The sequence below is a fragment of the Chenopodium album genome, chromosome 10 (assembly GCF_948465745.1).
Source record: "Chenopodium album chromosome 10, dcCheAlbu1.1, whole genome shotgun sequence".
Lineage (NCBI taxonomy): Eukaryota > Viridiplantae > Streptophyta > Magnoliopsida > Caryophyllales > Amaranthaceae > Chenopodium > Chenopodium album.
This window is the reverse complement of record NC_137843.1, coordinates 1,451,449-1,479,260: the sequence shown is the minus strand read 5'-3', so window position 1 is coordinate 1,479,260 and position 27,812 is coordinate 1,451,449. Positions and strand designations below refer to the sequence as shown.

Sequence of the window (27,812 nt, the reverse complement as noted above, 5' to 3'; positions counted from 1 at the left end):
GTGAAAAAGAGAAAAGCAAGAAAGGAACAAGACTCCGAAGCAGAGTAAAATGCGGGTTTGATCTACCAATATTATGATGTTTTAAAATTTAATGGTAAAGGAAATGTCATGATGATGATATGATGGTGACTATGATGTCGATGGTGATTGTGATGTGTTTTGATGTTGATGCAATGATAATGGATGTATCATGTATGGCAGTGGAGATAGAGAATGAGGGGTTTTAATCATTTCTAATGGGGTCCTAATGGCAACGCGCCAACGCTTCTTACGCAGCAATAAATTAATCATTATTATCATAATTTAAATTATTTTAAAACAAAACTATACAGTAGATTATACTCTCAGCCGCCATTTCTTTTCCTCATCATTATATATTTATTGCCTCCACCTACATATATGCCTTACCAATTTTAATGAATTTATTTATTTCTCCCCTTCTCCTCCTATACCATCTACTCGATTTAATTTAGAAAATGTTAATTTTACAATATACGAAATATATATTTTGGGTCTGTTCTAATTAATTAAACTGAACTGAATATTTTATGAGAAAAGGAAATTAAGATAAGAACTGAATTTATTAGAGCTGAACTGAATTAAACTGAATTGAAAATAATCTAAAAAGAATAGGCCCTTTCATTATAGAATTCAGTACATCATTTGTAACTAGACATAATAAGAAAATACACTGATTAAATAATTATATAGTGTAATTTTTATTCCGAGTGATTAATTTAGCATAATCGATGTAAACGAGTATAATATATATGTTGATAAAAAGACGAAAAGATAGGAGATTCTAGAGCGATGGAATATAAATAATTACAGAATTAAAAGAAAAGGGGGGAGAAAGAAGGTGGGTATTAAAAGAGCGGAAAACCAAAAGAAGCATGCACTTGGTAGTATCTCAACAAATGATTATATTTATCTATAACCATAATATTAATAATCCATCCATATTCCATCATTATTTACTTTTTTTTATTAAAAAGAAAAACATTCTTAATTCCCCAAAATAACTTTTATTGTTATAAGAAGCTTAACGGCTTTCCGTCCTCTTCCCTATTTTAAAAAAATAAAAAATCCTCTGTTCTATTACTGTCAAAACCTCCCCCTATATATATCTGCAAACCTGCATATATACATAGACTCTGCTATATATTACACATAAAATATAAAAAAAAAAAAAAAAGCTTAATTACTTCCAATAACAACAAATTAAAACTGCCTAATTTCCTCTTCCTTCAATTATCCAATCCAATCCTCTTTTCTCTTCCCCTATCCTCTGTCCTGTCGTATCATACACCAGTAGCACCTCCTTGAAAACGCAGCGTTTCTTTTTTTTTTTTTTTTTATATATTATAACCAACCTTATATTATACACATATATTATAATTATATTATATAGTTTGAGAGTTGCATAGATTAGTGAGAAGCTCTTGTGTATAAATACACCCATCTACAGGTGAATTTGTTCAAACACTACTGCAACTAACACAACAACAACGAACTTGTTGTAGTAAATAGAGAAAAATGGGGATGGAGAAAGTATTCGTAAGAGAATACTCAATAGAGAGAGATAGTAAGGAAGTAGAAGAATTAGAGAGGAAATGTGAAGTTGGTCCCACTTCTAAAATTTCTCTGTTTACTGATCTTTTAGGGGACCCTCTTTGCCGCATACGCCACTCCCCTGCTTTTCTTATGCTGGTACGACTTCTGCCTTCTTCTACCTCTTTGAAGCGAATCCGCTTCGGAATATATTATATTGCACATAGTTGAATTGTAGCTATAATTTGTACGGAGTAATGAGTTTGGTATGATGGTGGTGGGTTCGTGGTTCGTTTCGTGTGAACCCACCACCAATCTTCCCAATCCGGGTTCACTCTTTTTTGGTTTGCATGATCACATGTATCCGATGATATGCCCTTCCTTTTTTTTAAAAAAAAAAAAAAAAAAAAAAAGATTACAACATTATTATTATTGTCATGACCTTTGAGTGGGCTAAATTGTTTGATGTGATTTATTATAAAAATAAATACAAGTAGTTTACGTTGTTAATTAAATGAAAAGGGTCCACACTTTAGAATCTTATTCTCCATATATTTTGTTAAAATAATTTTTCTTTTTCACATTGTGCTACAATAGTACAATAATTTCTTCCAAGTTGTACTATAATTTCCTTGAAGTTGTACTATAATCAACAAAATACTATTGGATTGACTTTTTAATGAAAATGTGTTGTGGAAAAATTTCAGGTGGCGGAAGTAGTGGAAGAAAACGAACAAGGGAAGGAAAAACGAGAGATAGTGGGAATGATTAGAGGTTGCATCAAAATCGTTACTTGTGGTAAAAAATTAACCCGATCTTCCAAATCTACCCTTTACGAGAATCATGACTCTCCTAAAATTACTGCTATTCTCACCAAACTCGCCTATATCTTAGGCCTTCGTGTTTCCCCTTCACACCGGTATGTATTTAATTTTTTAAATTTTTTTTATCAATGAAATAAAATTATGTGATGATAATAGTTATGCATTTATGTTTTAATGTCATGATTAATAACGGGACTTTTTATTTTCTTATAGGAGAATGGGGGTAGCGTTAAAGTTGGTGAATAAGCTCGAAGAATGGTTTCGCCAAAGTGGTGCGGAATACTCGTACTTAGCCACGGAAAATGATAACCAAGCTTCACTCTCTTTGTTCACTAAAAAAAGTGGCTACACCAAGTTCAGGACCCCGTCTATATTAGTCCAACCAGTTTTTGAACATCGAGCTAAGGTCTCTAAACGGGTGTCCATCTTTCGGGTTTTGCCTTCTGATGCCGAAATTCTCTACCGCTACAAGTTCACCACCACGGAGTTTTTTCCACGGGACATCGACGTGATCCTAAAAAATCCTCTTAGTCTTGGCACGTTTGTTGCCGTGCCGCGTGGACCACACGCGCTGGACTCGTGGTCTGGGGCGGATGAGTTTTTGTCTAATCCGCCGGAGTCGTGGGCGATAATCAGTGTTTGGAACTGTAATGATCTTTGGAGATTGGAAGTACGTGGCGCTTCGCGCGTGGGAAGAGGGTTGGCTAAGACAAGTAGGATTATGGACCGGGCTTTTCCTTTTTTAAAAATCCCTTCTTTTCCGGAGGTTTTTAAACCATTCGGGCTTCATTTTTTGTATGGTCTTGGGGGTGAAGGCCCAGAAGCTGTGAAGCTTGTTAAGGCTTTATGTGGATTTGCTCATAATTTGGCCCAAGAAAAAGGGTCCAGTATTGTGGCTACTGAAGTAGCTAACAACGATCCGCTAAAAGCTGGAATCCCTCACTGGAAAAAGCTATCTTGTGACGAAGATATATGGTGTATTAAGAGACTTGGGGAAGACTACAGTGACGGATCTGTGGGTGACTGGACTAAGTCACCGCCCGGTGTAACTATTTTCGTTGATCCTCGTGAGTTGTAGACTCTTCGGATGTTAGTTAGTTTAGTTAGTTAGTTTATCGTAGTTTCTAACTTATCTCAATTAACAGGTAAGTAAAAAAAAAAAAAACAATCGGATTTTCGTGTTTTTTTTGTTAATAATCTTTAGGATTTTAGCGATTAAATTGGAGGAAAATGATATGATCAGTTTTAGCAAAGTGGTGTAGTGTGTTGTAACGTTAAAGTAGGGTATATGAGTATATCCTTTGTTCTGTATTTTCACCATTTAATTTCTTTGTTTTAATTTGTCCTTCTTGTAAATGGAACTATGGAAGTGGCTCTTTTTTACTTTCTTTTGTTCAATGATCCGAATTCTAAACTTAGCATCTGATTATGCCTTACCTTTTATTTTGTTACTTTTGCAAGCACTATATATGTTTGTTCATGTAACTTAATCCTTTAAGTATGATTACCACCTTTTTATTCCTAATGGAGGAGAGAATAAAGTTTAGTAGTTAATGGCGTGTGATCGTGCATATTACTGGAGGTTTAAAAAAAGTAAAAATCAATACTAGTATAAATCCCAGTACGCATAACACATGCGATGCATGAGCTTGATTAGAAGCACTATCTTCGACACTCCTAGGCGCAAGAAATTATTAGTCCCACACTCCCACATAAATAGTGTACTTGGTGTATGACTCAATGCCACCACAACAAGATATATGTAGTGACTCCTCACTCTTGTATTGATCTTAGCCATTCCTTGTAGTTATGCTAAAGTTTTGAAAACGTTGCGCAACAACATCATGTGCTATGAATATCCTTTGTTAGGACCATCTGCAAAAAGGTTTTTTCTTTGTAGAAGTATGAAATCTTTTTGATGAGAAAATTAAGGATTGGACAAGAATGGTATCATTGAGTAAGATCTCCTTGCTTTTTTCTCTTTTGTTAAGATTTGATAATTATTTAACCAAGAGATTTGATAGTTTGTGGTGGATAAACAATTAATCTAATACTCCCTAATAATTTTTAAAAAATAATTAAACTTCCAAATACACTGTATTACAACTAAAAAAAAATATGAAATCTTGGTTATGCGCATATTTGGTTCGTGGAGATTTGTCTTTAGTAATTAAATGAGATGCGAATTAATGAATTTGTGGGGTAATTAATTAGATTAATATTCAACTTTTAGGATGATAGTGATAGATTATGGAGCATAAATTGGCCTTTCATTGTTACCTTTTATTGTCTCTAATAAGAAAGAGGATAAAGGAAAGCAATAGGTCAAGGCATTTGTGCACACAAAAGGCATAAATGTCCTTTTTGTGGGACCTTCCATTTTAATTGCTCTTTTCAATAATTTCTTCCTTTATTTGTCGATTTCCTTTATATAACGACACAATTAAATGATGGAAAAATACTTGTGCTGTATTTGCTAGATTTTGATCAATCTAGGAACCCACACAATCAAAAGAAGTCGACTTGACTTATTTTATGCTATCGTCTTTGAGTTTTGTGTTATTTGCATTGAAAATTTGATAAATATCTTCAATTACTCCATGTATAATGTCTGAGTCTACAACTGGTATGTACTAGTACAATCAAATATTTTTTCACTCTTAACATATCTTATGATTCCCCACACATACATGTCCTTGATTTCTTCCCTCCATTCGCATCTCAATCCCAAACACTCTTAATGCGCACTCGTTGTTGTATCATTGATAATGACTTCACGAATAAACGTGGAAAAGAAAATCTTATCTCTAGATATAAAATACCGTTGGTAGTTTCAACAATAGTGTTAAATCATTTCATTTATAATCACTTTAGTATTGTTTAAACACTGTTCGTGATTCACATTATAGCTCCACATATTTCTAGGCGATATACAATTGACAATTGATTGGTCATCAAGACTACTATTACTCATGAACTTCATATGGTTATTTTCATGATCATTATATCATACTCAAATGTATGTGAAAATGGTAGGTCATATTTGAAGAAACTAAAATCACAGCACGCAAATAGTCATGACGAATTAGAAGTATAGCCTTTGCCAACATTGTACTACGCTACTATTGAACTTTCACCGTACCTACCGATTTCATCTTGTTCGCCTAAATTTTCTTGAAGTGAACTAATATAATTATATAAACTTATTGACTTTTCTTACATGTCATGCATAATTTTGAACTTATTTTTGGCTTTACTCTCCATGGTAAATTTGGTGGTTTGATTTTTCTTATATAACATGCATAATTTTGAACTTGTTTTTGGCTTTACTCCGTATGGTTATTTGGTGGTTTAATTTCTAGAGGATCAGAGGCATATCAATGCTACCTTTATAAATTTATCTTAACCACTCATATCATACTCAAAAATATAATTATGTGATATTTAATTATTGAACCTGTATTTTTTAAATTAGAAATGAATATCACATAATAGATATAACATGGTTTATCATGTATTACATACGATTGCACATTGAATTGAAAATTTTAAATTAATTGCAAAACTAATGCAGCATGAAAAAATAAAAAGTTTTAATTCTACTAACTTGAATTTACTTATATAGACTCCTTTTCTCACTAAATTTATTAACTTAACCGAACCTAATTTAAACCTATTTTTTCTAAACCAACTTACCAACATTTAGGTGAAAACTGAACTTGAGTAGCCTATGTTTTTTCTAAACTGAACTAGTTTTTGTTTTTCTTTTGAATGAAACCGATATGAATTTATTTTTACCCAACCTAAACATATCAAAACTCATTATTTAAATCATCTTTAAGGAAAAAAAAAGGCGAATTGATCTAAATTAAACATGGCTTAACTTAAATTTTTTATAAAAAGAAATGGTCCTCATGTAGATTAAAAGCCTTCCAATGATGTAATTCGACAAAGGGGCCAATCTAATGATCAATCTTTTAGTTGGATATCTCAAGATATATAACTTAATTAGCATATATACAAGTATACAACTAACTACGTTACTTTGCACTTCCTCCACTTGTCCTAGCCCGTTTATAACTTTACGCACCTTTTTTTTTTTTTTTTTTTTTTTTTTTTTTGGGGGGGGGGGGGGGGAGGGGATGGGGGTCTAATGGGTTAAGTGGTCGTTCACAATATTTTGTAGCTACTAGCTAGTGGTGTCTTACAACAACATTATTGCATTTTTAGTTATTTAACATTCATTCCTTTTATGATTAATATGTGGGTCTTAATTGTGATTAGAAGCTTTATTTGTGAAATATGAGATTGCCCTTATCCATCTCTCTACTCCTCAAAGGGTCAAATCGTAAAAAGGTTGTGGTAGGTCAACTGGTAAAACGTACGTAGAAAGGTTAAGAATTCTATTACGAAATAGTTAGAGATATGCTGAGAAATTTTTAAAGAAAAATACGTTCATTCCTAACAAATGAGCTATCGTGTTAATAAGAGAGTAAGAAAATATTTATTTAAATTTATACTACGTATTTATGATAGTCCAAGTTAATATATATAATCAATCTTTTTTTGTTGCAAAGTTATATAATCAAACTTTGTACGTAATAGGAAAAAGTATTTTACTATTACACTGGTTAGTCTATATTCTATAAATTATGTCAAATAGTAAGAGATTAGAAAGTAGAATATACCTTTATGATAAAATAAAGTTTGGGCCTTACAATTAAATTTGGAGAGGTCGGGCCTATTATCTTTTAAGAAAGTGGATAGGCATGATGTATACAATTAAACGAAGTAAACGCAGTTAAATTAATGCTTGGATGAAGCACTGAGTTGCTACAATAAGGTGGGATGATAACATATGAATATATGACTATATGCACTATATTGTCCATGGAGTATATGGTGTACATGCATGATGCTTATTGATGCAAATATTTACAAATATAGAGCACTTCATATAAAATTATTAGGAGTAACAATGAAGATGAATATAGGATTATTAAATCGATGAAACAAACTAATTTTGCAATTCTCATATCTGACTTTATATGAAGTTTTTTTTTTTTTTTTTTTTTTTTTTTGGTATTAGAAACAGTTTTTATTTGTAGAATGGTAGAATATGTGTCACCCATGCTTCTTATTAAATCCACCAATTATTAATAGGTCGGTACTATTGTAATTATAATATAAATTTATAGGGGGGATTTTTCATAGTATGAATCATACATGAGACAAAATGGAAGGCTCACGTCGAGGAACAAAGTTTGTGCAGGTGATGATCAAAGTGTTATAATACAATGCCATCACTAAATGACAAACTGAACTTTGGTACGGTCTATTTATGTATATCTATATTCTTCATTTAAAGCTAGGTCCTACATATTTTTAGTTCATCTTGGATTTGTGAGTCAGGTTACTTAATGTGGGCCTTGTGGGCCCCTTTTACCTCCCACAAACTCACTTTTTTCAGCCCTAATTGTTGCAAGCTTGCTCCTTTTGTATTTGGGCCCGGGTTCATAAGTCGGTCAATTACAGTCCAGTATTTTATAACTTTAGACTTATACGACAATACCCTCACCTCCTATTGTTTCACATTGACTCTCTTAATTGTTTTGTGTACTAACTATTTTGAGTATTGATACAATCACTTGATTATCTATGAATGGATAATTATTATATTGAGGTAGATAAAACACCTTAATGTGTCCATGCTAAGTTTTCTTATTCAATAAGAATATATATTAATAAGAAAGACTTGTAACGTACTTGTAATTGATATGTATTAATTTTGCTTTTGTTTCGTCAATATAACATGTTTGAAATCGGACTTGTCTTGTTAATTATTTCCAAGTTATACCATTGTGCATTTCCTAGCTTTTGTGTTGTTCAAAGTAGAAAGTGGTCAACTTTGTATGGTCTCATTTCTCTTCGCAATTTCATTTGTATTATTGATCAAAAACAGTTCAAAAATAAAAGGGAACTGATTTTGGCACACCCTTAATTGATATTGGCACAGCTCCATGTGAGCCTGTGAGGAGAGTATAAAAACCATGCTCTCACATAAGGTGTGTCAAAATCAACTTATGGTGTGCCAAAATCATTTCAAAAGTAAATTTTTTGTCATTAATAGATATTAATTACATGTTGTAAATGAATACTTAATCACTTACCATAATTAAGTGTGAGTAATCTCAATTATAATGATGTTTGAGTGGTGATGATAATGATTAATGAGCTCCACTTGGGTAGTTATAATGGAAGAACTCTAAAATATGATATGCAAAAGGACAAGTCACTTTGCACTTAATGGTGCTAGCTTTGGGATTAAAGTTGAAATCTCATTATCAAGACATGATGCTAACAAAAATACAAAAATTAAATAATTAAAAGAAACAATCTAAGGGGACCATTTAACTAATGTATTGTCTGCGCTACATGTTTGATGAACAAAGTTTAGTGGTCTCTTCCTTTCTTTGTTGGTAACATTACTCTCCTATCCCAAAAAATCTGGGAATGAATTGCACCTCTTTAATTGGTAACATTTCTAAGCCTAATTTTCTGTCATACTAAGCAAAATTAAGTAGGTAAATGTCATATACTCCATAATTAAAGCTAGTCTTATCGCACTTGTATTATTGTTAATCACTCTTGTTTATATTGATCAAATCAATTAATCAAGGATAATGAAGTGCCACGCATTTTTATATATGTAACAAATCAACCAACTATTTAGTTGGAGACAAAATGATTAATTATACATTTTTTTTAAGAAAAAATTGCCTGAAATATTCCCCCTTTTAGGCCTTCCGTTAAAAATAATCCTATCTTTGGATTATTTTTAAATAATCTCACCTTTATCCCCCGATCTTTTTTAATGGTCTAAACCGGATAGTTAACTTGTTATAGCAAGTTACTTGACACGTGTCGACACCCAATTAGTCCAAAAAATAAAATTTTAAAAAAGATTAAAAAAAACAATTTAATTAATTTTAGAAACCACCCACCAGCCAAACCACCTCCCCTACCACCGATCCTGGCGCGCCGACCTCCCCTGCCACCCCTCCCCTGAACCACAGTCGAACCCCCTCCCTGAACCACCCTCGAACCCCTCCCTCCCTCACAAACCTCCCCCTGAACCACCCTCGAACCCTCACGAAACCAGATACACCTCCCCTTGAACCACCCTCGAACCTCCTCCCTCCGTCACACAGTTGAACCTCCTCCCTCCCTTCGTCACGTCGCTGAACCTCCTCGATCCGTCACACGCCGTTGAACCTCTTCCCGCCGTCACGCCGCTGAACCTCCTCCCTCCTTCACGAAACCACGATTTCGGCCTCCCATCACTCTCCCTTACCTTGATTTCGACCGCTCAGCACCTATCCCCTTCCCTTGTCACGCGAGCTCCGATGGTACGGTGGAGTATTGCGGTGGCTGGGGCTGGTGGTATGGTGGAGGGCTATTCCGTAATTTTTTTTTTAATTTAAAATTTTAGACAAATTTTAGGGTGACATGTGTATTTTAAATCCCAAAAAAAAAAAATTTACCTTTGTAACAGGTAATCGATCACTTGGGATCGGGAGCAGATTGAGGGTAAAGGTAGGATTATTTATAGCGGACGACCCAAAGGTGGGATTATTCTCAACAATTTTTTTTATTTTTTTTTATTTTTTTTTATTAAATATGCATAATGAATGATTAATTAAACTTTGCATGCGATATTTTTAATTAAATTAAAAAATGGTTGTTTTGCATCATGCACACTTCAACAATTGACCTCATTGTACGTATGAGATGACGTGGTAATAAAAGCCTAAAAGGAAGGTAATTTAACAATTGAAGTTTAGCATAAGTGCAATAGCATGATTGAATTTATAATTAGTTTTTGTATGTGTACTTATTTGTCGTTTAAGTTAGCCTTGATAAAAGTTATATTTATTATCTATTGATCTTGATATAGAATATCAATTGCAATGCAGGCTTTATGCTCTTGACGGACATAACTTTTATCCTAATTTTTAACTCATAGGATCGCTTAGTGTAAGTTTTTATTTGTTTACTCACTTTATATTGAGTATGGAACGAATTGACTGATATATATATATACAACAAATGTTTGTCGGAAACACATGTATTAATGCAAGTATATAAGTAAGATTGTGGCAAATTACTTCAATAGTAATCATCAATTAATTTTTTGAAAAACAGGGTTTAACTAATACCCTTTACGTTAAGCAACCAATGGAAGGATGCAAAATGAGTTGTGGTACCTTTAGTTGGTGGGTCTAACTGGGCTTGCTTATGTTGGGCTAATTAATGGTATCAAACTTTTTAATATATGGTCGAGATTCATTCTTGTGTTTCATGTCGACACCTGATTTTGAACAGGGGCTCCAAGACCGACCGACGAGTCCAAATATTTTAGATGGGCCACATCAATGGACAGAATGGGTTGGGCCTCTAACCTTTTTACACATAAAAGACAAGACAGGTTGGCCCACTAAATTTGGTTGAAGCTTCAAGGCCTTCAACTACTACTACTACCATAAAATACTCTCTTTGTTTCTTTTAAATGCAACACTTTGACTAGCATATTTGCCAAAACATAATTTTGAATATTAATATCTTTAATTGTCTATTTGTAAAAATTATATTATAACATTGTGATGAATCTAATGATATATCATATTATAACATTTATTTATTTTATAATAGCAAAAAAATTAAGTCAAAACATGATATATAATTAATGTGAATAGTACAAAAGTCAAACTGATGTCTTTAATAAAAATAGAGGAAGTACATAGTTAAAAAAACAAGTGCATTTGAGTTTATGCACATTTTAGTATTTTACTCACTACTTTTACTCCAAGCCAACTTTCTGTCTGCCGACTAAAGGAGAAATATTTTATATGGACAGATAATAAATGTCGATACAGAGTATTATTTTGAAACAGAGGGAATACAATGTAAACATAAGAAACTACATTTTGAGAGCTTAAGACCATTTCTCTGCAATTTATAAAAATTTACTCAGTAAAAAGTATCACCTATACATAGCGCTTTAAACAACTCAAATCTTGTAAGTTGTAACAGCGGCTCCATATGATATACGAGTGATTGAGTAGCAAACATTTTACTACTGTTCTTACAACTCAGTCATCCTAAACTATCTAAATTTCAGCATCTACAATAAGATTTCATTTGTTGCTTAAAGTAGCCAACAAAAAAACAAACTGATAGAAGGGAAATACATTTCCGCTTTCATATATAGGGAAAAATCTCGTGTTAGAACCTAAAACTGACACATTACCTAAACTCGAATACCTTGACACCTGCATCGAGCCTTAGCTCCTATACCGACGAACCAGAGGGGCAACCTCTAACACTTTGGCTCATCGGATTTGTACATGGCGAGATAGAATTTGTCAGTCGACCTACCTATTCCTACATAGGAAATAAAAAAAGTGAGCTAATTTTACATTGTTGGGGCACACTAAAATGCACCGTTATTCTCTTGACTGTAAACCTTGAACAAGATTGTGATTAAGGTTGAGAATGCCTCCTATTTCTGGTAGGGGTAGATCTAGTTTCTTCAGCATTATTCGTCGATGCAGGGCTTTCAGAGGTATCAGAACTACTGTTCTCTCCGTCTTTTTCTTTACTGGACCACAGCTTTGAGAATAGCCTCTTCGACATTAGTAAGCCTCTGACTTTGTTGGCAACAGCTTTCTCGATATCGTTCTTAGGGCCATCACCGCTAGTTCCTTCACCAAACCCTAGTCTAAGGTAGGCTATTTCACCTTTCAGAGCCCTCAGCTCTTCTGTTGTGGGGACCCCATCCCAGTCATCCTCCGTATTTGTGGTTGCGGACCTGGAGCTTCCGTGAGATCCACCAGGAAGGGATGCTCGGGCAGGACGCTGCAAGTCTGGGGTCCGATTTCCTGGGGACGATGATGTGGCCCGAGCTTGCTCAAAGAAGAGTACCTGAACCACAACTCGCAAGGGAAGGCGTTCGTTTTGCACAGCGTGTGCACAGGCCTCTACTGAGAGCTTTCTGCAATCCATCAGTTTGCATATTTTCTTCCTCTCACTCTTACTTATACCGGGATGTTCCTGCAGAATTTCAAATTTCATTTGAGTAACAAATAGCACAAAAAATGAAGAATTGAAAATCAGGAGTGGTTGTCAATTTGTCATTATTGTCAACAAACTGATATTGGTGATCGAGTTGTTTTAGAAAGTTCTCTAAACCAACATGTACTCATGTAGAAACATTCTTGAATGAAACAGGTTAAACAGCATACTGACTTTACCTTCAAGTACATATCAATAGCACGGTATATTCCATCATGGGTTGATCTTGGAAATCCAGAAACAAGCTCTGATATTCCGATGAATTTAGACAGTGGTAGATTGGGGTCTCTTGAAACTTCGGCAAGGTAGCTGTCAACTAGCTTAGCAACCATTCCCTTGGAAGCATCTGATACGACCACAGGCTTCTTTAGCTCCTGAAAATCTATCTCACTATGAGAGTTACTCTGAATAACACGTTCCTGCATCACAAACTCCTTAACCAGATTCTCCACCAAATCAATGTCATAAACAGTAGTTTCACCAGGCGGAGCTCGGATCAACAAATCTGCCACTGAAGCCTCATCCAACTGTAACCCAATTCTCCTCAGCAACTCCATCCTAACCATTTCTCCACAACCTAAAGACATTGATGCTCTCAACAATCGAAGCATAAAACTAGAAGAGACACTGCCTTTGTCTTTTGGAAGAAGTCTAACTATAGTCTCAACTAATGATTGGTTCTTCTGCATATCACCACCTTGAACCAAACCCTTACTGAATCCAGGCAACTTTCTCAATGCATAAGTTTTCAAGGCTTCACCAATGACATCACTTGAAACCCTTCCTTTCGCCTTAATTGTAATTATTACCCGCTTATACAGATCTATGTCAAGGTCTGATAAGTCTTCTACCCACCAGTCTTTAGGAACTGTAAGTTGTTTCCTCACACCATTGTAATGTTGTTCCCCTCCGTTCTCCAATGGGTTCTTCTTCCTGTTATAGGTGTACGACCACTCAACTTTGGAAGTATCCATAGATGCTTTAGAAGCTATTGCATCGAGGCAGTGGCTAACTATTTTGAGCTCTTCAGACCATGGAAGTAGAGACTTAGTTGTTTGGAGAACGATGATGGAGTCTTTCCAACCTCGGAAGATACTAGAGTTGAGAAAGACATCAATTTTGTAAATGAGGTTTCCTTTCTCAACTGTATCGTACATTTCTAGAAATTCAGCTGCACATCGAGCTGCAACCACATTGTAGGCGTTTAGTGTGACAGTCATCCCATAACAGTATTTTGCACATATTTCGAAGGCAGCAGGTCCCCCAGGAATATCCTCGATGAATATTTCGTCCTGACTTTCTTGACTTGCCATGGCAACAAGCTTTTGCAAACGAGCACTCTTGGACAGTAGGGGAAACTGGGAAACAAAAAAAAAAATAGCACGTAATATAAGCATTACAATAGAAGCAAATTGGAAGCTTATTGGTAATGTATTCCGTTGTGTAAGCAATGCTTTCAAGGATGTTTGTTTTGGGACATCTTTATGGATTAAAAAAAAAAAAAAAAATCACCTTGCTACTTCCTGTCATCTAAACAAACAAAGCATGTAATATGTTTAGGACATGTACTGATGACAACATAAGAAAAGAAATAATCAACAGCCAAAAATTTCATATGCCAACCTCTTTTTTTAGTAATGAGGCCAAAAAGTCAGACGAAAAAAGGGAAACAAGTAACCTAGCTAGGAAGAGAGGATATATAGCACCATCGTATTACTATACAATATTATGTTTTACAGAAGTGAAACTTTTAAGATTCTCATACCTTATGTAGATAGAATTTGACGTCCGCAACATTGACAACTATGTCGGTTGACAACTCAGTTGCCACATACCTGAAAGCGATGATTCTCAAGTTTAAGCCATGGTAATAGAATATAAATTCCAATCTAAATAATATTAAAGGGTAAGCTTTTCGGACAAGCATAACAACAAAAATGAAAAGTTCTATAAAACGATGCACACATGATCATAAAGCTAGCTAACAGTCACGAACTTCACATGATACATAGTTACATACTAATGTCTGATGGACTCTAATCATATACCAATTGATCATTTTATCTTAGCATTCATTGCAGAATAGCAATTTGCCCCATCACCCGGATTCACCCCTTCCCCCCCCCCCCAACACACACACACACACACACACAAAATTAGTGACAGAAAGATCGCATCAAAGCAGGGCACTTTCCATATATGTCAATGATTTTAGCATCCGACTTCCCAGTGTTCAGAGTGAGACTTGTGTTTCTACTATGACAATAACAAAAGTAGTCCATATAAGCAGAAAAGCTTAACAATATCAACTACTCCATAGGCAAAAACCACAGGCAACAGAATCAGTGACTGAGACAGTAATAGAAGTCGGAAAATGTTGCTTCGACCCAAATTTAATTTCAATACGATTATACTAGAATAAAACTTTATTTTTATATTAACATCCCAGACGAACATTAGAGTCCTATATTGGTGATTGATTTGAAATTAATCCAATCTCGTAATTTTCTATTACAAAAGCGCCCCCTAATCACTCAAGAAAACCCGGAAAACATCATTATAAATACCAATAATTTATACACGGGATATATAAAAAAAATGTAATGTCACCGTTGTTGGACCTTTTCGTAGCATCTCAGAGATAGATATAACATTGCTCCCAACCCGTATTGGGATATACGGGAGTATGAATAACACAGAGCTAGCTAAGCAGAGACAAGGAGACCAGATAACAGAGCAATCAGTGTTTTCAAACCTCATTCAATGTCTCTATGAATGGCAAAGGGACAAGACTATTATTATGAAGCGTGGTAAATCCATTGAACTCATGTTCATTAGCTAGCTACAAGAACGACCCAAAGGACCCCACAAATTTACAAAATCCAGCTCACAATGTCAGACCAAACCTCCAAATCAAGGAACAATCAACATAAATTAGTGTAGGCAGCTTATTAGTAATCACAAACATCAATACTATACTACCAACTTTCGCCTCTAAAATGTCATAAATACCCGAAACACATACACACCCATTAATTTCATTTGAAACAAATAAGTAAATAACTCAGCCCCATTTTTCAAACTTTGAATCACCATTTTTGTAACAAGACTAAACCTTATTGTACTCCTTGATAATGAAGTTTCTATAATTAGAAAGTTAGAAACCATAGTACTACATCAAGAAAGTACAGTACAAATTGAAACAAGAAATAACAAAAATCAAAGCTTTCTAATCAAACAGTAATAACAACAGCTTAATAATCAAAAAGAGAGAAAAAAAAAAAAATCTGACCTGATATTATCACCATCAGTCTGAAATGAATCAGGTTTAGATCCAAGCTTCATAAACTTCATCTTTACCCAGAATTAAACAACACCCACCAACTAAAATCAACTAAAATCAAACACCCAGAAACAGAAATCTGGGTAAAAATGAAAAAACAAACTAAAAGATCAAAGTAAAAACTAAAAATGGCCCTCCTTCAAACACCTTCTTTCCTCCAAGCAAAAGTTTAAGAGAGAGAAAGTGAAAGTGAAAATGAAGAGAGAGAAACAAAAGTATAGTAATTGACGAAGAAAAGGGTGGAGGTTAAGTTGATTATGCTTCCTTACTCAGCAGCACAGTGCACTGAGCCCGGACATAATTTGGGAACCCAAGGTAACATTTTTACATACCCATAACATTATTTTCTCTCTCCTCCACTTGCTTCAAAGATTACACCGCCTTTTTCATTAATTACCCCCAAATTAAAAGGGGAATTAGAAAGGGAAAAAACCCAGAAATTAAAAAATTAAATTAGGGTTACAGAAAAACCCTAGATTGAAGAAAAACCCCCTTTTTTGTTGTTGAGATTGAAATTGAAGCCCTGCAAAAAATGCACAAAACATAGGGTGGACAATCAGCATCTCCCACACTTTTTTCATGTGGACAAACAATCTCTCTTACCAACAAAGTTGTTTCACTGATAATGTGCAGGTTTTTAATACAAGGATTTTGCAGTTTTTATAAATATATATAAATGAGTACTTTATTGTGTAAATTTTTTTATATTGGAATTAGATTTGGAAGAGAATATTCATAGGACACGAATTTTCATGGAAACCCATTAAAAATTTTGTACTTTAAAATATTGATTTTTTTAAAAAATATTGATTTTTTAATACAACTCTACCAAAAATATTAAACTTATTAGAGAAAGAAGAAAAAAAAGTTAAACCCAGAAAAACAGAGGTAAAGAAAAGAAGAAAACTGAGAGGAAATAGTAGTAATCATTAGAAGCAGAGGGTCTAAGGCTACTAGTCTAGTGAAGTGTGTTTGAAACTGACCTTTAGAGAGAGAAATTTTCCTTCTTTGTGAATGCTAATAACCAACATTAGCTTTATAAAGAATCAATCTTTGTACGGTAATTTTTACTAATTTAACACGATTTAAGTTGTCGACCTGATTTTCTTTTGTAGTGAACTTGTATGATCGATTAAATGAACATAAGTAAAGACACGAAGGACAACTCCAACTCGAATGTCTATTCGAGCGACAATTAATGAACCAAAAACAACATATGGTATAAAACACTAGAAAAAAATCAAGAAAGAGGAAACAAAAGATTATGGTAGAAAGAAATTAAAAATGGTATACCATTCCATAAATCAGAACAATGAGCTGTTGTTTTTTTAAGCTTTTGTCAGCCACCTTAACTACACGAAAAGCTATGTTTAAGAATGTTTTTTTTTTTTTTTCTTTTAAAAAATATGAATATCTCTCTAAAAAAAATGTAAACTTCAAGCAAAATTTAGGAAAAGAAGTAGGAAAAATAATTGGTTGATTGAAATAAAAGGAAAAAGAGGAGCAGTGGGCAAAAATGGAAGATGCCCACCCTAAATATTTTCTCTCTCCTAAGAAGAGTCACAGTGATAGGCACGCCAACCTGACATTATCAACATGGCTGCTCCCTCTCACAAATACATTTTCTTTTTATTTTTATTAATTAATATTAGAATAATGCTTGATTTTTTATTTATTTATTTTTTTTAATTAGTGAATTAGATTTATGGAACTCAAAGAAAATGACTCATCTCTCTTACTTTGATAATTTTTATTGCTGGAATCCATTTCGTATTTCCCCCCTTTTGGCCATTTTTTTACTATTTGTACTCATTAAATAAAATTTTATTCTGAGAAACTGTTTCTGTTTTTGGATTTTTTTTAAGAAGAAAGTAAAAACGGGAATAATTAACGGAGTGGTTAAAGGAAAAACGAGAATAATTAACGAGAATGGTTAGAAGGAAAAACAAGTACTCAAGTCTTAATAAGCGGGAATTAATTTGGAGTAAACTACTAATTTTGTTGTAGATTTACAACATCGTTGATATATTGGATTAGGGGTGCTAATCAAGCGAGTCGATCACAAGCTGAAGGGTGTTTGACTCGACTCGAAAACTTTTTACATGTGCTCAACTCGTGCTCGCTAAAGTTTTGAGCCAATAAAACTTGCTCAACTCGTGCTCATTAGAGTTTCGAGTCGAGTCGAGTAGCTCACGATCCGCTTGTTAAAGTTTTTGGCCCTTCTAAAATTATAGATCTTTATCACGATCTACTCAACTCTTTCTTTTTTGATAATATTAAGTAACTCTTATTAAGTTTCAAATTTATTTAAACATGGTAATTTCGTATATTTCATTCGTCTCTAGAAGTCTTTATTTTGACTTTTTATGTGAGACGATAACCTAATTAAGAAATAACTTTTAAAACCAACAGATGTTTTTTTTTTATATTTTTTTTTTATTTTTAAGTTTATTATTAAAAGACATGTTAAATGCCATATCTAAATGTTTAAAGTCCTTAACTAAATATTGATTCATTATTAAACAAAAGGTTAGAGGTGTAACATAGAGGGTAAATTGACTTATTAAAACACTTTTTTTTTTTGGTATACACCGCAATACTTGTGTAGGTGTCACATGGCCTACCACCATACTTTCCCCATTGAACAAAACCTTTAAATGGCCAACTTCCTCCATTTCAACATTTGCTAGTATATATTATTCATCCTTCTCCTTCACTTTTTACTACTCTATTTAATTTGTAACAACTCAAGTGATTTAAAAAGGATGAAGGATGTGTTCAATTCAACATGTCTAAGATTATTTTTACAAAAAAAAAAAAAAAAAAAAAAAAGCTTTTATAAAATGATTAAGTTTAGTTTAGAAAAATCAACTAAACTAATACTCACTCTCCATTTAACATATGAAGCAGTTAAACAGCTACTTTCTTTTTCTCTCGCCTCTTCCTCTCTCCCTCTCTAAAAAACCCTAAAATCTCCGGCAGCCGCTAGGGGCTACCATCATCATCTCTTTGATGATGGTAAGCCCCAATTCTTTCTTTATTTCCTTTGTTTTTTGTTTTCTAGTCATTAATAATCCTCCTTGCTCTCTCTTTATGAGAGTTTTCTTCCCAATTTTTGGGTTTGTTCTCTCCTTTTGTGAGAGTTTGGTGTTTGTCTTTCTTATCTTCCCTTATGGAAGATTGGAATTTATTTTTAGGGTTAAATATGAAATATTGGATTATTCATGGGTTGTTATTCGTACAAATTTGCAATTGGCGTTGGAATTGAGGATGCGATCGACATGGTCAAGTAATGAATTTTCCCGAAACTATGTCAAGAAGATGGACTCCCTCATAGAAGGCTGCATATTTCAGCGAACAATCGGGGACTGTGCTTCATCGTCAGATCTAGTTTCTCATCATCATAGTTTCTTTAAAGAGGATTTTTACTTGATTAATTTAGATTGTATTTTACTTTTCTATATTGCTTATTGTAGATTCCGTATGGCTTTCAATTAATGATATTTTATCTTACCCTTCAAAAAAAAAAAGTTTAGTTTAGAAAAGAGCATAAACTTCACTTTTATTTCAACTATTAACCTTTAATTGCAACATCTTTAAACCTATGTTTAATGTATCTTTGAATTGAAACTTTATGGGCTATGAACCTAAGCTAATTATCTAAGCTTATAGGCAAAGGAAAAAAAGCTTAATCTCAATATAATAGGTTATCTTTTAAATGTACCTAAAAAGTAAAAACTTACTATGACTATATGACATGATTAAGTATAATGTATGCATACTTATTTAAGATGTACCAAAAGCTGCAATAATTTATTTATTTATTTATTTATTTATTTATTTATTTATTTTTTGATTCATATGAGCCACGAGGGCGGGTACAAAGCTGCAATAATTATACAAGGTAGAAAAAATATATAAAATTTTCAGTACTCTATTAAAATATAATCAAGAGGTTTATTTTGTAAATTTGCATGCATTTTATACATTGAATATATTATATGCTACACGTCTGATCTATCTCTTATTTTATACCTTATTTAATTACTCTATAACCGTTTTAAAAAACTATAATAACATCCCCATAAAATACATCACTCTCACCACATAACCTTTGTTCCTCTATTAATTCCTTATAAATCAATTTTGGATTAAACTCATCACAATTTAATTAGCTCATAGTGAGAACGTTACTTTTAGATAATTGACTTTTCTTCTATAAAAGTGTGTCAATATCATGAATATCTAGCTTTTTTTACGAACAACTATTTTGAATTTATGATTTACTAAAGCTTTTGCATGCATATAAAACGTGCAAAATTCATTTGTTTAATATATATTACATAAGTTTTAGAAAACGAAAATTTCAAGCCTACATATTGTTGCCTACCCAACATCCATATCTAGTTTCTATTATTATTTTTATCCATTTTAGTAAGAAAAAATGCTTTCACATCTATTAGTCAAAGGTGATTATGGCAAAATGGAGACAACGTCCAGACATCAAATAATTACTTACATAATAGCAATATTTGACAAGGAGATTTAGGCCCTGTTCTCTTCACCTTAAAAAAATAATATTAAGTAAAAATAATTTCAGTTCAGTAAAAATAAGTTCAGTTCAGTAAAATTAATTTCAGTTCAGTTCAGTAAAATTCAGTTTTCTTAAGAAGAATTATAATAGAAAATCAGTAAAAATAATTTCAGTTCAACAAAAATAATTTCAGTTCAGTAAAATTAATTTAAGTTCAATAAAAAATAATTTAAATTCAGCAAATATAATTTTATTTCAGTAAAAATAATTTCAGTTCAGCAAAAATAAGGTGAAGAGAACGGGGCCTTAGTTAGTAATTATATAAATTTACTGGCCAGTAAATTAAAAGTTACCAAGATTTGGAATTGAAACATGATACCTAAAAATTTAAAAAGAGGTCCACTTATTTCAAGTTAATCAATGATTAATAACAGACATTACTTTTATTACTTATATATTTTATGTCGTACTCCAACAAGTATAAACATACTGTATCTGTTATCCACTTTAAGTCATAGAATTACTATAAACTCGATTTGAGTCAAATTTAACAACATATAATAACTTTGTATCAGACATCTACTTAATCATTGAAACTTATATACCTTAATTCATGCATACAGTACGAACTCAAAAATATATCTCATCGGCCCTTTTAGACATTATTTAGGCCTTTCTAATTGAATGACACACAATGATACAAAAACTAAATGACACTTGACGTCCAAGACAAGCAACTAGCATCCACAAATCTTTGGTGTTTTACGAATGTGGGCGCAATTACCAAATCAATATATAAGATTGCCTTCATCTAATTGAAAGAGAAACATGCATGGCCGGTTGGTTTTGATGTTCACATATCTTAATTTGACTCGTCCAAATCTAAATAATATTTTACGTAATCCAAATTAAACTATAAGCTATTATATCTTTCCATTACCTAATGGACAAATTATAACCACATCAAGCTAGTAATAATATAAACTATTATAGTAATCTCCTCGATTTCCTTCAATCAAATCTTTTTCTTATACTCGTATCAAAGTTCACATGAGATGCTCCCATTCTTCTTCCTACCCAATTAACAGCACGAAAATCCCATCATTGCATTAATTAGCATTCAACCTTTTTGTTTGATCAAAGTAATTTGAATTGAAGATATTAACATAACCTTGACCAGTACTAATCGCATATCATATATACTTCAATTGAATATATTATGTGTATTGATGTTGTTGTATGGCTTCTGTGTGACCTTACAACATAATTTACAAGTGCGTAATCTACCCTGCATCTTAGAAACCACTTAATTTTACACATGCATGTCATGTGACAAACAAAAATCCAATTTTAACCATCTCTATTTTTCTAAAGAAGTCAAATTATTAATTCAGTATAGAGGACAATATTTTGTAATTTAATTTTATTTTTTATTTTTTATTTTTTTCCATGGAATTAGATGGACATATATTTAACAAATTAACTAGATAATGAATGTTTTGATGAATGAGGGAATAAAAATGAGTAGAGGAAGAAGTCAAAAACAATGTCCAATGGTAGAAGGTGGTTGTTCCATATTTTGTTTGGCTTATTGTTGGAAACTCCCGACAGCATGACCTTTTTTTCACTTTGATTTTGCTTGCCTTTAATTATATGGAGTATCTTTATTCATTCCTTAAAAAAAAAAAAATATTTTAGCAAAGTATGGTAAAATTTTCCAAAATGATAGGAAGAAGAGACGGTCTCCTTTTTAATCATTCATTCACGAAATTGTATACGGTTGCACATATTTGATTTAAGGAATTAAGGATTAGCAGAGATTTATGTCACAAGTACTTGATAAGTGCCCATAAAAACAAAATAAAAAAAATATATTTTAGCAAAGTATGGTAAAATTTTCCAAAATGATAGGAAGAAGATACAGTCTCCTCTTTAATCATTCATTCACGAAATTGTATACGGTTGCACATATTTGATTTAAGGAATTAAGGATTAGCAGAGATTTATGTCACAAGTACTTGATAAGTGCCCATAAAAACAAAATAATACGTTGTCAATACATTCTTTGGATGCTATCAAGAAGTCTAGAGTATGAGTGTGAGGGATAGCATAGGTGGTTAGAGCACCCCTCCTGATTCCAAGAGATCATGAGATCGATTCTCATCATCCGTCCTTGTGACTCTTGTAACACAGTGTCAATCACATATGGTGTTTGAGAAACCTAGCTACTAATACTATAAAGATATTACAACATTTGTTTGTGAATAATAAATAAGTTTAATTGGTTAAAGTTTTGAGGAATGACATTCAAAACCTGAGATCAAATCTTGTATACATCATTTGTCCTCGTGGCTAATAATTTTTGAGGAATGACATTCAAGACCTGAGATCAAATCTCGTATACATCATTTGTTCTCGTGGCTAATAATTTTGAACAATGGAGGAATTGAAGTAATGAAGTAATACGGATCCAATTACATACAACCAAGTTGAATGCAGTACAAAGAACTTTACGAAGTATTATGTTACAAAAACATCCACGTCTATGTTTGAAGTGTGATATAAGTGTTGAAAGGCAAGGAAGTGGGAAGTAGGTTAAGTTAAGCTAGAGTTAGGTCTGATTGTATAGGAAATGGGCCAGCTTTGCCATTTTGAAGGGACATATACAACTACTTTTTCAAATCTAACTACAACTCTCTGGAAACTTGTTTCCTCTTCAAAGAGATAGTTAAGGTTCCACGGCTAACACCCTCATTCACTCACCAAGATGCATGGAGAGTTCATCCAACTATTGTTTTCATGTCAGATATCGTGTTAGACACCGATATTCGTTGGACATATGATGATACGTCTTGGACCGTGTTCTACTACGAGGTTTTTTTGAAGGATAAAATGAGAAAATTTAAGTATAATAGATTAGGTAATAGTTACATAATAGGAGTGCCTTCATAAATAGCTCATTGTTATATGCGACCTAAATGAATATTATGATATTGTTAATATGATATAGTGTGATCTAATAAAAGGACTGAATGATAGAACTAGAGTGGAAAACGAAATCAATTAGGCAAGTACTTTACGCTGATTAGTTTGATAATTGTGTAACGTTTGCATTTATGATTCTAAGTGTAGGTCGGTCATGCATGAATTTTAACATCTCGAATTCCCTATTTTTAGATTAATGTTTTCCCGTATTTATTTCGTACCCGCATTTGTGTCAGTATTCGTTCTCGTGTGACCTAGTTCACTCATATTTTATCTCTTTAAAAGAAAAAAAGAAAAGAAAAGACCTTAATAGGTTAGTGGCCCATGAAATCCAGTAAGAAGATTAAGGCCCATTTTTGCTAAACTTATATGGGTTGGGCCTCTTGGCCTGTGGTAATTCCTTGACTCTTGATATGGCCCTCCATCTCTCTTACATGCTGCTAGCCGACCGCCGCTTCACCCGCCGGCCAGTTCCGCACTTCTCTGACTGTTTCAGGTTGCTGGGATTCCTCGTCATTTAGGTAAAGCTTACATTTTTTTTTTCTGCAACCTAAAATCTATTTCATTGCTTTTTCTATTTGAATTCATGAGTTGGGATCTTGATTGATTGGAAAAAAAAAAAAAGAGGTTATCAAGTCTAATTGTATAAATATGTGCAACTAGTCTTGAATTTCACTCACATTTGGATTGTCTTGGTTTTGAATGTGGGTTATCACGTGTAATTCTGTTGAGTTTCAACAATTCAACTTAATGGGCGCTATTAATTTCGGCTACTGAATGTATTTTTATTAGGGTTTTATAATCATTTAATTATCGATGCTCCGTATTATATAGGAATGTGATTATAAATGCTGAAATTTTTGGATGTTGAATATGAAGAAATTTGTTTGTAATTCAAATTGTTGATTTTACTATGATTTTGGACTCTGCATTTTGTATTATGTTCATATTGATCTTGTATCCACATCCAGATTTCTGGATCCGCCACTACTGTATTGTATAACAGTAATCTAGGTGATCGTTTGTCCTCTGGTAAATATTTGCAATTGGCGGTCACCTGAATTAGTTAGATTGAACATGGGGTTGGTTTATCTAAGTTCTTTAATTCTACGTTGCTTGATTAGCGTCTTTTAAAGGGTTTGCAAATTGATTTGGTTGTTGCAGTGCTGCTCGAAACTCGAGTAACACTCCTTATATTGCTATTGAGGAAGGACAATACATTTATTAGGAGACTGATAACACATTGAATTAGATAGTTACTTGTGAGATTGCATAGTAAAATACAGATTCAGTGGGAGCGAGTTTTGATTTTTTGTTGTATTTGTTTGTAATCGCTTGAGGAATTAGTTTGATGTTAGAATAGCTTAGAAAATAGGAATATTTTGCTTGCATCACTGTCCATGTTATTCATGATGGTTTTTGGCCAAAATATATCAGATAATCAATATGTACAATAATGTGGGAGCTCAGCCTGGGGGCCGACAAACGTCTTTTCCTCAAGCTATTCCATTTGGTAATGCATTCTCTGGGGCAACTTCTGGGTTGATTAGTAGTGGATTGAGTGCATACGGGGAGAAAATATTCGGTTCAAGTTCCGAGTATGTGCAAAGCAATGTAAGTACCCTATACCAATATTCTGTCTTCTTATAGATCTGCTGTGCTTGAAATGGATGTTCACATCCTTATTAGAATCTTTCTACTTCCTCTAAATGTATGTGATTTATTAATTTTAATAGTTTGGCATCCAATTTCTTAAACTTGGCTTAACCTTTGGCTACAGATTTCTAATTTCTCTTCTTTTGGATTTGGTTATGCCAATCTAAGTAGTTTCTAACATTATTGTTTTTAAGATTAAATTGAATGAAGCAAGTACAAGTATTAGATATTATTTTGTACTGTATTTATATGTTCATCATTTGAAGAATTGAGAACCCTGGTCTTCGTTGAGAAAATACTTGTTGACTAATAAGTGTGAGTTCCTTAGAGTCATCTATGTTTGACCCTCCTCCCCGAAGCACACTAACGAATATGCGTTTCTACTATGAAGAAGTATATATGGGTTTGTCAGCTATCGTTTTACTCAGTTTTGATTTCTTTCTTACATGTGCTATCTAAGTAATTCATAGTGCCATTTTCATTTTTGTGGCTCATGGCTCATCCTCGGTACTTTGTAGTGGTCCTTTTATTTATGAGTTGACTTTGTGGCGCTGAGAATCTAAGATTAAAGAATTTTCATTTTTATTCCCCGTGGTTATGAAATCTTACAGATAAGTAGGTATTTTGCTGACCCCCAATATTATTTCCAAGTGAACGATGACTATGTGAGGAACAAGTTAAAGATTATTCTGGCTCCTTTTCTTCATCGGGTAAGCATTCCTCACATTGTTAATTTTTGTTTGTCTTGTGGTATTCTAAAGTTTTCTATTTGCGTCAGCAATGTAGTTTATATATATTCTGTTTCTTTGAATCTCTTTTTTGCTGTAGGGACACTGGACAAGGATAACTGAGCCTATGGCAGGCAAAATTTCCTACAAACCCCCAATCTATGACATTAACGCACCAGATCTGTACATTCCTATGATGGCCTTTCTTTCCTACGTTGTGCTTGCTGGTTTTTCCCTGGGACCGAGTGGAAAGTAAGTACTTTAGTTTGCTTTGGATCAATGGTTGTTTGCTATTCCAGGTTTTGACTCCTACTGAATGCGGTATAATTGCTGTAAAAGCATCGGATATGATATTTGGTTATTGATGTTTCAAAATCACTGAATATGATATGATTATTTGGGATCCACAAATCCACAATCAAATCAAATCATATGATGTAAGATGGGGGTTATTGTGGATTCTGTGAGGTGTGAGTTCTATGTGTGGGCTGGTCTCTTCTCCTGTGCATAGAAGCACAAATCCTTCCTATTAAAGAAGAAAAATTGGTTCATTTCTAATATGGTACTTCTGGGAACAACTTGAGATGGCCAACATATTGATTCTTTATATATTTTATGTACCAAATTTCAGAAAGTATCTGGAAGTTTTCATTTTGAATCAGTGTATTGAGATTGTTTTCACCTTAAGATTGTATGACTTCCTGGCAAGTAGCAAGCCAACCAGTTAGGTCATTAGTGACCTAGCCTTCCAGGTTGATGAAAGGGGAATAAGGAGAGTGCTTGTATTTATAACATCTCTTGTAGAAGTTATAGCTTCGGAACGTGGGCTGGAGGTATCTTATAAATTGTGAGAGAGTGTGAGACTAGTTTTCTTATATACTTGTTGAGTTGACTGGCATGTATCTTGATTGTAATGGAGGCCTCAGGCCTGTGTTTAGTTTATACCCATGTTGATAATTTAACTGGTAAAACTGCTGTTCTCTGTAGCTGTACTCTTTAGCAGAAGACTTTTCTGAAAAATTGTTTTTCCAAATCTTCCTGGTTTAACCCAGAGATGGTGAATTGGCTGCTTATGAAAGGATTGGTAGGCTGGATTTTTCAGGTTGTAGGTCTCAAAGTGTCACTAATGTCACTCAGCATTGGGGAAACACCATTGTTAGATATTGTGGCATATGCTGGTTATGCATTCACGGGTATATCTCTGGCACTCTTTGGAAAATTATTCTGGAGACATTCTTATTATATAGTGTTACTCCTGAGCTGCCTTAGCATGGGAATCTTCTTAGTGAAGACGATGAAGAGAGTTTTGTATGCAGAGGTGAGGAGTCACAACTCAGGCAAGCATCATGTTCTTTTGCTCTTGATTGCATTAGCTCAGTTTCCGCTCTTCTTGTGGCTTGGCAACATTACCATCAATTGGCTATTTTAGACCCCCCTCCCCCCAAAACTATCCCTTTGCTTCCTGTATAGGCGTAGGTGCATACTAACTCCTTGTGAAGTCACGGAACTCAACAGGATATTATAGGAGAGATTTATTCATTGTCTATAAAATTTGAACTTTTAGCTTCTAATGTCCTTACATCGATTTGATTTGTAATCCATATTAAAGTTAAATTGTTACTTTTTTTTTGAGGGAATGTTAAATTGTTACTTTATAAGTAGAAATATGTGCAGTTTGGTTAGCAATAGCACAAGAAGTGCAACGTTGTTGTTGGAAGTACTGTTTCCCATCAATGGAGGGACTTCCTAGGTTAGGTACTCCCGACGTTATACCAAATCGCTTCGTATGGTTCGCAACAGATTGTCTTTTAGACGGCATGGATTCTCTTTACCTATTAAACCGACTACTAGTCACATGAGTAGTATGTTTGCCGATGTTTCATTATCTTTACCACTTTCAAGTTCAGAGGTGGTAGTTGCTGGCAGATTGAAGTGAAATTTAACAATCTTTGGCTGTCTTCATATCCTATGTACCTCTTATCTTCATTACAAAATTGAGTATATGTACATGATTGAGCCTAAAGTTGTAAAGTTGATGTGAATCCCATCCTCAAAAT

The 27,812-nt window shown here is 33.5% G+C and overlaps 3 protein-coding genes across 4 annotated transcripts; 2 read left to right on the top strand and 1 right to left on the bottom strand.

The window, feature by feature from the left end:
* Positions 1-1,122: 1,122 nt before the first annotated feature.
* Positions 1,123-3,686, top strand: LOC145563049 (putative N-acetyltransferase HLS1). Its single transcript, XM_081623459.1, has 3 exons — positions 1,123-1,710; positions 2,259-2,470; positions 2,589-3,686. Exons 1-3 carry the CDS (start codon positions 1,537-1,539, stop codon positions 3,451-3,453), a joined length of 1,251 nt encoding a protein of 416 aa, XP_081479585.1. The 5' UTR covers positions 1,123-1,536; the 3' UTR covers positions 3,454-3,686.
* Positions 3,687-11,609: 7,923 nt separating this feature from the next.
* LOC145561874 (phototropic-responsive NPH3 family protein NPY4-like) lies at positions 11,610-17,407 on the bottom strand. Of its 2 annotated transcripts, none has more exons than XM_081621998.1 (5): positions 16,836-17,407; positions 15,802-16,375; positions 14,275-14,344; positions 12,689-13,867; positions 11,610-12,488 (listed from the first exon to the last, which is right to left on the bottom strand). In XM_081621998.1, the coding sequence occupies exons 2-5, from the start codon at positions 15,861-15,863 to the stop codon at positions 11,919-11,921; spliced, it is 1,881 nt and encodes a 626-aa protein (XP_081478124.1). In that variant the 5' UTR covers positions 15,864-16,375; positions 16,836-17,407; the 3' UTR covers positions 11,610-11,918. The 2 variants fall into 2 exon arrangements, with proteins under 2 accessions (XP_081478124.1, XP_081478125.1); XM_081621999.1 differs by having other exon boundaries at positions 17,146-17,407.
* Positions 17,408-23,753: 6,346 nt separating this feature from the next.
* Positions 23,754-27,218, top strand: LOC145563048 (uncharacterized). Its single transcript, XM_081623458.1, has 5 exons — positions 23,754-23,892; positions 24,809-24,985; positions 25,639-25,737; positions 25,856-26,007; positions 26,797-27,218. Exons 2-5 carry the CDS (start codon positions 24,818-24,820, stop codon positions 27,182-27,184), a joined length of 807 nt encoding a protein of 268 aa, XP_081479584.1. The 5' UTR covers positions 23,754-23,892; positions 24,809-24,817; the 3' UTR covers positions 27,185-27,218.
* The last annotated feature ends 594 nt before the right edge of the window (positions 27,219-27,812 follow it).

Bases quoted from the DNA above. Each gene is read 5' to 3' on its own strand.
- LOC145563049 (XM_081623459.1), top strand. From the start codon at position 1,537: ATGGGGATGGAGAAAGTATTCGTAAGAGAATACTCAATAGAGAGAGAT. The intron at 1,711-2,258 runs GTACGACTTCTG...GAAAAATTTCAG, and splicing joins CCCCTGCTTTTCTTATGCTG to GTGGCGGAAGTAGTGGAAGA. The intron at 2,471-2,588 runs GTATGTATTTAA...ATTTTCTTATAG, and splicing joins CGTGTTTCCCCTTCACACCG to GAGAATGGGGGTAGCGTTAA.
- LOC145561874 (XM_081621998.1), bottom strand. From the start codon at position 15,863: ATGAAGTTTATGAAGCTTGGATCTAAACCTGATTCATTTCAGACTGAT. The intron at 14,345-15,801 runs GTCAGATTTTTT...CATCGCTTTCAG, and splicing joins ACTGATGGTGATAATATCAG to GTATGTGGCAACTGAGTTGT. The intron at 13,868-14,274 runs GTATGAGAATCT...TTTGTTTCCCAG, and splicing joins TCAAATTCTATCTACATAAG to TTTCCCCTACTGTCCAAGAG.
- LOC145563048 (XM_081623458.1), top strand. From the start codon at position 24,818: ATGTACAATAATGTGGGAGCTCAGCCTGGGGGCCGACAAACGTCTTTT. The intron at 25,738-25,855 runs GTAAGCATTCCT...TTTTTGCTGTAG, and splicing joins TGGCTCCTTTTCTTCATCGG to GGACACTGGACAAGGATAAC. The intron at 26,008-26,796 runs GTAAGTACTTTA...CAAATCTTCCTG, and splicing joins TCCCTGGGACCGAGTGGAAA to GTTTAACCCAGAGATGGTGA.